General features: G+C 39.7%; 1 protein-coding gene across 4 annotated transcripts in view; it reads left to right on the top strand.

Moving 5' to 3' along the window:
• CDK5RAP2 (CDK5 regulatory subunit associated protein 2) overlaps positions 1-12096 on the top strand; it is a 236132-nt gene that overhangs the window by 159620 nt on the left and 64416 nt on the right. For 3 of the 4 annotated variants that reach the window (XM_060200065.1, XM_060200067.1, XM_016190743.2), the window contains 2 exons: positions 6534-6765; positions 9925-10047. In XM_060200065.1, the coding sequence (XP_060056048.1) occupies positions 6534-6765; positions 9925-10047 (355 nt within the window). The remainder of the gene's footprint in view (positions 1-6533; positions 6766-9924; positions 10048-12096) is intronic. The other variant, XM_060200066.1, reaches the window with a different exon arrangement.

The following is a 12096-nucleotide window of genomic DNA, read 5'->3' as shown; positions in this document are numbered from 1 at the left end:
CCATTCCCAACCTTCCCATCTTTTGGTCTTTTCTTCCAGCATAACTCTGAATATATATATGGAGTCATATTTATGTATCTCTCTCTCCCTAGTGTTTTTATGTTATCAAGAACACCTTTCCTTGCAGTGACTGCGTAACATTTCATTGCGGGGGAACATACCAACATTTATACAGCTTTCTACCTATTCATGGATATTTACTTTTGTAGGTTGCAGTAAAAAAAAAAAATGTTATAGCCCGATTTCAGGGCTAGAGAGGAGAACCTCAGTATTATTTTGTGCAGTCTTTGCATGGGAGAGACACTATTCTGAGGACTTTTTCTATATTCTCTTAGCCTTGCAACACCTGTCAAATATGAGGAGTCCAGATCCCAAGTTCCCATGTTTAAGTAGTAATTAAGGGCCTGAACTGGGACCCTTATTCTTTCTGACTGCAAAACCATATTTTGGAGCTCTATAGTAGGTGGTAGGATCCAATTTTCTTGAATGAATCACTGCACACTGCTTGAGTTAAGATGCTATCCATAGGGACCAGGAACTAGCTTGCACACACTTTACCATATGCAGACATGAGTTCCAACCCCAGCCACCATATAGGAGCAGCTGTGTGTGGTGGGAACTTCAAGGTAGAGGTATAGTTATCTATCCTTTTATCTCTGTCTCTTTTTCTTTCTCTATCTCTCACCCTCTTATCTTTAAAAAAATATAAATAAATAGAGGAGTCGGGTGGTAGCGCAACGAGTTAAGTACACATGACGCAAAGCCAAGGACTGGCTTAAGGATTCCAGTTCAAGCCCCCGACTCCCCACCTGTAGGGGAGTCGCTTCACAAGTGGTGAAACAATCTTTCTCTCCTCCTCTGTGTCTTCTTCTCTCTCCATTTCTCTCTGTCCTATCCAACAATGACGACTACAACAATAAAACAACAAGGGCAACAAAAGGGAATAAATAAATAAATATTAAACAAATATAAATAAATAAAAGAGCTTGTCTAGGCATGATGACCCAGTGACAACCCTGGCTACAGCAACAAGAAGAATGTTTTATTTAGGCTTCTCATCAATTATATTAGTTTATGAAAAGCTAGACTATCTTTGCAGTGTTTGATTGGCTCCTTTACTAAAATCCTCTTGGGAGGAGGGATTGGAGATAAGAACCCCACAGCAGGGAGATGTCATTGTTTTAGTAGAAAAGGAAATAGGTCATGTTTCTAATAGAGCTCTAGTGAAGTCTGTTGGTATTCTTGTTTCCTGTTGGGTGTTTTGTATCTGAGAAATCAACTGTACACATTGCTTCATAGCATCAGAATGGAGAAACAAGTTTATTTTCTGACCACTAAATTACTGCTTTTGTGCATACCAAAGAGAGTTAGATATATCATTAGCAAAATTGCTTTTGATTGTTTTAAATTATGCACCCAAACTGTAATTTCTAGAAAAGGGTTTTCTAAAGATATCGGGAAGGGGGGGAGGGAAAGACACTGCCATTATATTAATGGTACTCGAGATGCAAATTTGTGCAATTTGTCTAGAATAGAAATGCTCTCATCTGCCCCAACTCCTTTAGTTTGTACCTGTGTATTAGGAAAACTAGATGTTGTATGTATATGGAAGATATTATCCTCTGTTCAGGAAAATTAGCTAATCAAATGAACTTATTTTACCCAAATATAGTGAAGAAGCTTTTTATTTAAAGTTTGAAATTATCCTTCTTGCTTGTACCTTTAAAATGAAGAAACTTTTGTTTCTTTGTTTTGATTTATTTAGTCTTTAGCAACTATTGTATGTGCCAAGGGCTGTGATAAGTGTTCTATATGTATAGGCAACTACACTTAATCTTTTCAGTAAGCATGTAAATTAGGTAGTTATTACTTATATTTTACATAAGAAGAAATGTAGGTTTTTAAAAGGCTCAGAAAATTGTTCACAGTGACTCAGCTGGTAAGAGGATTGTAGGGATATAAATTGAAGTCTGGTTTTAGACTGGGATATTATAAACTGACTTTTTTCAGGAAGGGGAGGATCTCTTTTATTACTAGTGTGGCTTCCATTCTATACAAAGTAGAGAAAATTTAATGATTCTCTCTGTGGTCTTTGGTTAGCTAAGGAATCAGCTATCCCAAGGATTAAGCCAGAACACTGGTATCTTGTTATCATAAAAGAACATTATTGCAGCCCATGGGTGAGACAGAGACTGACTATCCTTTTGCTTATTTAATTATAGAGGCAAGAGAATGGACTCTATAGATATATCCGTGATTGTGTCGCCTGCACTGACTCCTTGGTGAGTCACTTAACTTTCTCAGTAACTTGAAAGGGATCGGTGTGACCTGGGACCTGAGGCTGACACTATGGCCACACGAGGTTATGTATTTCAAGTAATTTGTAATGCTTTGTATATAGTAGGAACTCAGTGTATGTCTGTTCTCCCTCCCTCAAGGGAGAAGTTTCGTTATGACACCTTTAATAAGGTGGTAGGTGGAACTCTGTGCAGTATCCATAGGGTAGCATTTTGTGTGGTGTTATTTTAGAACCATGTTAGGTTGACTGAGGGCAGTCTTCCAGTCTGAAATTGGCTTTGGCATTTGTACACTTAAAGATACCTTTTCTGCTGCCATATGACACAAAGATTTAGTTCCAGGAATAAAGATTGGTGGAGACTGAGGGCCAACCAAATGAATGTTATTTTCCATCCCTCTTTGATAAAGTGCTCACCTCCTCCTAACTGGTTCCTTTCACCACCTTCAACTGTCCTTGTCATTGAATGGGTTTTCATTTCCTCCCAGAGTTTCAGGACATACATCGTTTCACTTTTCTTAGCTAAACAGTAGAGTCTTCAGAAATATCTTTTCATTTAAGTCCCTCACCTTGAACTAGTTTTTCCTAAAGAGAGAAAATAAATTGTTTTCATGAGAAAGTGAAAATGTGGGGCAGTGCACAAGTTCTGTGCACTACTAATGTGCCGTCTCCTAGCCTGGAATAGTTGTTTAATGGTTTTCCAAAGAACTGTCTTTTGGAAAGTAGTCATGGTAATTTCCATCATCCTGCCAGCTCTGGGAAATACAGAGTTGACCTGAAAGTTGTGGGGGGAATGTGCTTGAAAGAATTTTATATCCTGGAATGTGCAGGAAGGGGATAATATTATACTCTTGCTTCCTTTTTGAGAGAACATGGTGAAGTCCTTATTCCCTGGGCCCCAGATATTTTCTGTTTTCCTCGAAATTTCCTGCAAAAAAAGGATTTTTTTAACAATAATTTTATTGAGATATACTTCACACATAAAATTAATCCACTTAAGGTATATAATGCAGTGGGTTTTTTTTTTGTATATTAGTTGAGTTGTGCAATCTTTACCACAATCAACTTTAGAACATGTTCATTATTCTTGAACTGACTCATGAAAAGGTTCATTATTGCTAATTATCAGGGGTATGCAAATGCAAACCACAGGGAGATATCACCTTACAACCTGTTATCAAATGAATGACTATTATCAGAAGGACAAGAAACAAGTGTTGGTCAAGATGTGGAGAAGAGGGACTCCTTGAATACTGTTGGTGGAAGTATTAATTGGCACAGCCACTATTGTAAGCAGCATAGAGATTCCTCAGACGTTAAGAATAGAAATACCATATGATTCAGCTACTCCATTTTTGGATATTTATCTGGAGAGTGCAAAAACACTACTTTGAGAAGATATATGCTCCCCTCCCTATGTTCATTGCAGCTTTTTTTTTATTTGCAATAACCAAGATATGGAGTCAAAATGCCTGTGGACAGTCAGATGGATAAATGGTGTATATAGACCCATACTTTCTCTGTGGAATACTATTCAACCATTAAAAAATTAAAATCTTTCCATTTGTGATAGTAAATATTAGCTTGAGGGTATTATGCTTAGTGAAGTCAGACTGAGGACAAATACTGAATGATTTCACTCATAGGTACACTAGAGAAACAAGGGAAATGAACAAACAAAAGAAAGCAGAAATAAATTCTCAAAGGATACGAAGAACAGAGTGGGGTATGAATGGAGTGGGGCATTAATGAATTGGTATAGGGGATCAGTTGTGTGGTGATGAATATGCAGATGTTAAAATTATAATGCTTTATACTTGAAACTTCATACTATAAATCACTGTTACCTCAAGCAAAATAGATTTTACAAAATTCTGGACCCATTAGAAGTCCCTTTTCAGGCAAGGGTAGTCTCCCCCTCTCTGTCTTCCCCTCCTCTCTCCATTTCTCTCTGTACTATCAAACAACGACAATAAGAATAAAACTATAACAACAGTTAAACAACAAGGGCAACAAAAGGGAAAAAAATAGCCTCCAGGAGCAGTAGATTTGTAGTGCAGGCACTGAGCCCCAGCAATAACCCTGGAGGCAAAAAAAAAAAAAAAAGAAGTCCCTTTCTCCTTACCTGTCTGCCATTAGGAGTAGGCAACTACTGATAAACTTTGTCTTTATACATTTGTATATTCTGGTTATATCATATAAATGGAATGTGTTATAACATACTATTTATGACACCTGGCTTCTTCCACTTAGCATATGTTTTCAGGGTCCATCCATGCTCTAGTATGTATCGATACTTCTTTCATTTATTTATGCCAATCAGTAGTCCTGTACATCACATTTTATTTATCCATTCATAAGTTGATGGATAGTTGAGCTGTTTCTACTTTTTAGTAATAACTAACAGTGTAGAAGATCACGTTGATGTACAGGTTTTTGTGCGCGCATAAGCTTTCAGTTCTCCTGGGACAATGTCTAGGATTGGTAATCCTGGGCCATATACTAACTATCTTTAACCTTTTGAAGAATGTCTAGGCTGTTTTCTAATGTGACTGTGCCTAGTTTTCATGTTCACCAGCTACATATGGTGGGGTGAGGGGATTGATTAATAGATTCAGTTTCACAATGTGTTCACCAACACTTGCTATCTTTTGATTATAGCTGCCTTAATGACTAGGAAGTAGTGCTATTTTATTGTGATTTGATGTATATTTTCATGATGCCTAATGATGTTGAACATCTTTTCATCTGCTTATTGGCCATATGTTTCTCTCCTTTGAGAAAAATCTGTCAGATCCTCTGCTTGCCTTTTAATTGGTCTGCAGGTCAAGCACAACATGTGGACTGTGCTAAAGATTCTGACCTTTCTCTTAGGAGAACTAGGAAGCAATTAAAATACTAAGTCGAAGAGAGGAATGTTAGGTTTGCCTTTTTTGCTACAACTTGGAGAGTGGGTTCGAATAGGCAAGAAGGAGTGTGGGAAGAACATTCATGATGCTAATGTGGCTTAGGTGAAAGTTAGTGCTTTGAAGCTGGGTGATTGTTGTTGTTAAAATTTCGGAGGCTCTTGCTGGCCGGGCTAGCTTCACTGGCGGGTAACAGAGACACGGAGACAACGGCTGGGCAGGGAAGCTGTATTTCTTTATTCAGGAACAACGATTCACAAACTAAGACAAACTAATCACCAAACAGAACTCGGCTGTCTCTTTGCGGTGGCGCAAGCACTCTTTCTTTTACTCTCGAACTCAGGAACCCTCTCCCTTTCTCTCGAACTCAGGAACTCTCGAACTCTCGTACTCTAGAACTCTGGAACTCTCAGACTCAGGAACCCTCTCGGGGTCCCTTGGGGCGGGGCCAAGCAGGCCCGCGAAATTAACAGGACTGATCCAATTCTCTTGGCGGGGGAGGGCTAGAACAAACCAATGTAAAGCATACGACAATTGTGGTGGAGAATGAAAGAATTCAGAGACAATTTGGGAGTTGGAAATTAATGAAATCTGGTGAGTTATCAGAGTGTCTGTTGAGCATAAAGGAATAAAAAAATAGCTCCCATGTTTTTGAGTTGTGCTTTACATAGCTGGATGTGATTCATCAAGGTTGAGTTTATAGAAATGGTATAGCTTTTGGGCAGATGGAGTGATATATTTGAGTAGCTGAGTTTTCAAGGCAAACAAAAATGTTGTGACTGGGGAGGTAGTTCGGTGGTAGAGTACAAGACTTGAATACCTGAGGTTCTGGGTTTGATTCCTGGTTCTTTCTCTTTCTTGGTAAGTAAATCTTAAAAAAAAAAAAAAGAAGAAAGAAAGAAAGGTGGCTAGGAAAGGCAGGTGGGAAGCTCTAAGCTTGGCTTAGTGTCCTTGTGACCACTAAAAGCTTTAGGAAGGGATTTTCCACCATGGGTGGGAAATTGATTTAGACTGAAGAATGATATGGGAGATAAGTAAGAAGCAGGAAATATTTCGTGGAATACTGTGTTGGTTATATACTAACACCTTACTTGTCCAGAGAGATGGCCATGGCCAAGAAAGTGCTGAAGAGGAAAGACTTGACACTTGTCAACCAGTGGAAGGACACAAACTCTGTAGACGAAGGAGGGATAATTGTAGATGTCATCATAGGATGATGATGACATCTGCAAATCTGGAGAGTGGATTGAATCCCACTTTCTAAGATGGCATGGAAATGTTGACTATGCAACCAAAGGAGTATATTCATTCCTGTGTGTGTTTATTTGTAGGATGCTAAGAAGTCTCGCCTGCCCATTCTGCTAAAGCCATCCCAGTCAGCAGGAAGTATGCATCGGCTTCCAGCCACCCAGGAGGTGGAGGTCCAGCTGCAGGGGCAGATCTTAGAGCTGCAAGGGGATCTGGAAGAGCTTAAAATTCATAATAAACAACTTCAACAAAAATTAATTCTGGCTGAAACAATGATGGGGGGGAGGCCAACACCAGACAAAACACAACTGAATGGTAAGCATCAAGAAAAAAAGTATTTTTAGCCATCTAGATGAATGACCCTATAGAACTGCTTGAAATGTCAGCTTTGTTGTTTAGAATTGCAATAAGTTTGAGTATAAATTTCATAAATTACAGTGATTAATCTCAGCTCTTGACAAACGCTCACTTGCAGGACACAATAAGGAAAAATCTATTGCTTTAATTTTATTCTGGAGGCTGATAAAGGGGACTCACAGTGCTCACAGGTCTTGTGAGATCACTGCTCCCTTCACTTGGGATTACCTTTGCATGTCTCGGTTGTGGGATGACTGGAGTCCAGCTTTTCCAGGGTTCCCCTATGGAAGCTCCAGTCATCAACCTGATGGGTATAAGTGAGTCTTCTTGCAAGACTCTCTGGACTGATCAGGTCACATTTGTTTGGATTCCTCAATGTTAATTCCAAATTTCCTAACCAATGACTTATTCTAAAGGTCACTTTCTTTCTTACTTACTTTGAGTCTACAGTTTCTACTCTCCTGGGAGCTCCCAAAATAGATCCCTTGGTTAAAAACTGTCAAGGTTAGGGCTGGGAAGGTGCCTGCTTTGCTATGGATGTGACCAGGTTCGAGCTCAGGCCCCACTGCAGTGGAGGAAGCTTCTGTGTTGTGTATCTGTCTCTTGTCTCTCTCTCTCTCTCTCTCTCTCTCTCTCTGTTTTAAAGATTTTGTTTATTCATTAATGAGAAAGATAGGAGGAGAGAAAGACCAGATATCACTCTGGTACACATGCTGCCAGGGATTGAACTCAGGACCTCATGCTTGAGAATGCAATGCTTTATCCACTGTGTCACCTCCCGGACTACAGCCATTCTCTTTCTGTCTGAAAAAGTTAGCCTGGAGTGATGAAGGCTAGTGACAACAAGAAAAAGTATCAAGGTTAGATTCCCTGAACTTAGAGGGAGTACCTATAGTCTAGACAGGCTTTGGACCACTACTTCTTTGAGACTCTGAAGATGTAGGCTCTCTCTCAACATTGCAGACAAGCCTATCTGCAGTGTGGGACATCATTTTCAAAGGGCTCATGAATTCATAAAAATGTATCTGTTGACACCTGATTTTGAGCTGCTGTTGTAAGGAGATGACAGCAGTACACAGCAAGAACAACAGCAGTCTTTATTTATTGAGAAAGTATGTATTAAATCCTCCTATGTGTCAAACACTATTGTAAGTACTAGGGAGAAAGGAGTGAAGGTAACAAAAGCAGTCTGTCTAGCTTACATTCGTGTGTGTGTGTGTATGTGTGTGTGTGTGTGTGTGTGTGTATGTATGGGGGTGGGAGGATAAGTACATATAGGAAAAAACAACATCATTGTCTCACCCCCTACTATTCCCCTTAGAATAAAGAAGTAAGTTGAAGGTTGAGGGAGGAGATTGAGGTTTGAAATTTTGCCAAGGGAAGGTTTTCATAGTGGGGTGGAAGATTGTATCTGATCATGAGATTTTTTTCAGAGTGATTCTGGGATGGGAAATGACTGACAGCCTTGGACTTCTCGTAGCAATAAAATAATGAACATTTGGGGCCAGGCAGTAGTGTAACTGGTAAAGTGTGTAATGATCAACAAGATTGTGGGATTAGAAGGGTACAATTCCATATAATTCCCATCACCAGAGTTCCATATACCCTCTCCTCCATAGGAAGGGTCCTTAGTCTTTATCCCTCTGGGAGTATAGACCAAAGATATTTATGGGGTGCAGAAGGTGGGAAGTCTGGTTTCTGTAATGGCTTCTCTACTGGACATGGATGTTTCCTTTCCCTTTCAGTTTCTCTTCATATCTATTACAAAACAAAATAAAACAAACAAAAAACTCCAAAACTAGAGTGGTAGATTTGTCATGCAAGCACTGACCTCCAGCAGAGTAACCCTGGTGGCAATAAAAACAAAAAAACTAAATAAAATAAAATAAACACCTGTTACTTAACCACTTTAAATATGTCGTCTAATGGCATCCTCTTAGCAGTTCTTTTGAGGCAGGAATAGTGACTGCTCCCACTGAGGCAGCAGTGTCAGCAACACAGTATGTTGGCTATAGTCACACTGTTTCTAACATCCTTAGCTAGATTTCAATCGCTGTGTCTCAATTCAGCACTTACGCTCTTTACTGTTTCATAAAATCCAGTGTATGGTGCTTTATATCTGGAGTTTAAGGTGCTTTATAGCTGGAGGTATTTTTCATCTAGTTTTGGTTCTCGGGTTTGCCATCGTTGAGGTTTCAAGATCAGTCGGCCTTTGGCTGGGATTGCTCGTTCTTCTTTTCTCAGCCTTTCTTAATGCATCTGCTTATTCATCCAGACATTATTTGTGCCTTCAGAGAATATTCCAGCCTCTTGGAGTGGTGAAGTAGACAGAGAGAGAAAGAGAAGAAGAAGGAGAAGCAGTCTCTGCCTCCTGTGAGCTCCCTGTTTACTGGGATGGGAGCAGGTAATGAAGCACATCAGTGAGAGGCAGGAGCAGAGGGCAAGTCAGAGAAGAAAGAATTTATGGCAAAAGTGACTAGCTCGGGCCACCGGGTGGTGGTGCACTTAGTTGAGCACACATGTTACAATGCACAGGGACCTGGGTTTTAGCCCCTGGTCCCCACCTGTAGAGAGAAAGCTTTGCTAGTGGTGCAGCAGTGCTGCAGGTGTCTATCTCCCTCTCTGTCTTCCCCATCCCTCTCAATTTCTGAGTGTCTATCCAATAAATAAATAAAGGTAAAAAACATAATAAAGTGACTTAGCCCAACAGAGATCCTAGCACTTTGCCCAGGGATTGCCATTTACATTGACAATGATTTTATTTCTTACTTAGACACCTGGGTGCCTTAACCAGAGGCGATTTCCACCATTGCAGTGGAGACCCTGAGGCCTAGCTCTCTTCCTGGAAAAAATGGGCATTAGACTGTGGAATTCATTTTTTTCACTCATAGTTGTTTGAGAGCCTGGGCTTAAAACATTTCAGACAAGCTGCAGTATGTTTATGATTTTATGTCCTGTTATGGCAGTTCGATGGATTAATTTTATCTTATAAATTGCATTTTGCCTCCCTAGTGTTTTTATTTTCCCTGTTGTATCTTTGTGCTCTTCCCAGTTGCTTGGCTAAGTTTCAAGTCTATGGTTTTATTTGTTTTTCTTTCTCTTTGGGAATGCCTGTAGTGCAGCCCCTTGTGAGAACAGCTTACCAGGACAGCCCAGAAGAGCAGAAACGAACTAAAACCACACCCTGTGCCTGGAAAGACAAGGAAGGAGACAATGGTCAGCAAACAAGCTATGAGACAGGTCAAAATTCAACCCTTATATGTACTGAACACCTACTATGTGTCATGTATTTAGATATGAATATATATATATATATATATATACATACATACATGTGTGTGTGTGTGTTTTGTATAAAAATTATTGCAGCAGGTGAGATAGCTGACTTGGGAGGGTACCTGCTTTGCTATGTGCGTGATTCAGGTTTAAGCTCTGTGGTACCCTGCACTGGTGGAAGATTTCTCTCTATTTCCATCTCAAGAAGTCATTTGGAGCTATAAAACCCAATAACAAAGAGAAAGTTACCTTTAAACCCTGCAGTAATCATCTCAGGGTGTCAGTGTGATTCTTACGCAACACATGGCAAAGGTGAGGTGTTTTGGACTTTTTTTTAAAACCAAATTTGCAGAGCTAGGGCCTTGTGCATGTGAGATTTCACTGTTCTTGACTGCTTTTGCTCCCCTCTTTCCATTTAGAGAAAGACAGAGAGGGAAAGACCATATAGCACTGGAGCCTTTCCCCACCCACTGCCCCAGCACGCACAGACACACACACACACACACACACACACACACCTCCCTCCCATGTGTTTTTTTAAAAGGAATGAATCTAGGATGACCTAGATGGTAAGTAAAGAGACACAGTCAAGGCACCATAGCTGTCAGAGCTTATCAGACCCTTTGTCATATACTTCTCTACATGACAGTGAGCTGGATGCTGGAGGATCCGGATGAAAGCACAGTGTCTGTCCTCAGGTCTCACAGTCCACCCAGCAGCTGGCCAGCATTCCTTGTGGTGCTGATACACATCGCTTTTTAATGCCCAGGAATTGGGGGCTGGTGTCAAAGTGAGCCTGAGCTGCCACCTGCTTTGGGGAGTTTGTTAGGTTTGTGGAAAAGGTCAGCGTAGATGTTAGAGAGGTCACAGACAATGTGTATTTTTACTTAAAATTCCAAAGTATCATAAACATACAGATAAGCTTGAGAGAATACATAACAAATACTCATGTTCCTTCATTTAACAAGAATGAAAAAAAACAGCTGTGTATTTTCTTTTCCCCCTTCATTAAAAAAAAAAAAATCCCCATTAATCTGGAATTCACTCAGTAAGAAATAATAGCCCTCAGGAATTTGAAATATGTTATGAACTGGCTATTAGAACACCACTTGTGGGGAAATACAGAGCTTTGGGTTCTGTTTTGAGTTGAGTAAGCTTTTCAAATCCTCTGGTCGTATCTCCTGGGTATTCTGGGCTTTGAGGAGAAAACTCTTCTCCCAGATAATAATGTACCCTTAGAAGCGCTGCGGGGAGTTCGAAACCCATAGTATTTCCTATCTTGTATGTGAGTAGTTCTAGGGACATCTGTTTAATGTTGTTATTATATATTTTTTCTTTATTGGGGAGTTAATGGTATACAGTCGACAGTAAAATACAGTAGTTTGTACATGTTTAACACTTTTCAGTTTTCCACGTAACAGTCTACCCCCCCCCCCCAGGTCCTCTTCTGCCATCATGTCCCAGGACCTGAACCCTCTTCCCACCCCAGAGTCTTTTCATTTGCTGCAATACACCAACTCCAGTACAGGTTCTACTTTGTGTTTTCCCTTCTGATCTTATTTTTTCAACTTCTGTTTGTGAGTGAGATCATCCCATATTTATCCTCTTTCTGACTTATCTTAATATGACTCCTTCAAGCTCCATCCAAGATGAGGTGAAAAAGGTGAACTCACCATTTTTTAAATTTCTTTATTGGGGGATTAATGGTTTACAGTTGACTGTAAAATACAAAAGTTTATACATGCATAATATTTCCACATACCACCCATCCTCTGCCATTGTGTCCCAGGACCTGAACACTCCTGAATTCACCATTTTTAATAGCTGAGTAGTATTCCATTGTGAATATATATCACAACTTGCTCAGCCATTCATCTGGTTTTTTTTTTTTCGTTCTGTAATATATGTATGTGCATATATATGTTTTAATTTGGGGGATTAATAGTTTACTATCAACAGTAAAATATAATAACAAAAATAAAATACAGTAGTTTGTGCATATATAGTAGTTAG

The sequence above is a fragment of the Erinaceus europaeus genome, chromosome 10 (assembly GCF_950295315.1).
Source record: "Erinaceus europaeus chromosome 10, mEriEur2.1, whole genome shotgun sequence".
Lineage (NCBI taxonomy): Eukaryota > Metazoa > Chordata > Mammalia > Eulipotyphla > Erinaceidae > Erinaceus > Erinaceus europaeus.
Note: the sequence above shows the minus strand (reverse complement) of the source record. Positions and strands in the feature narration are given on the sequence as shown.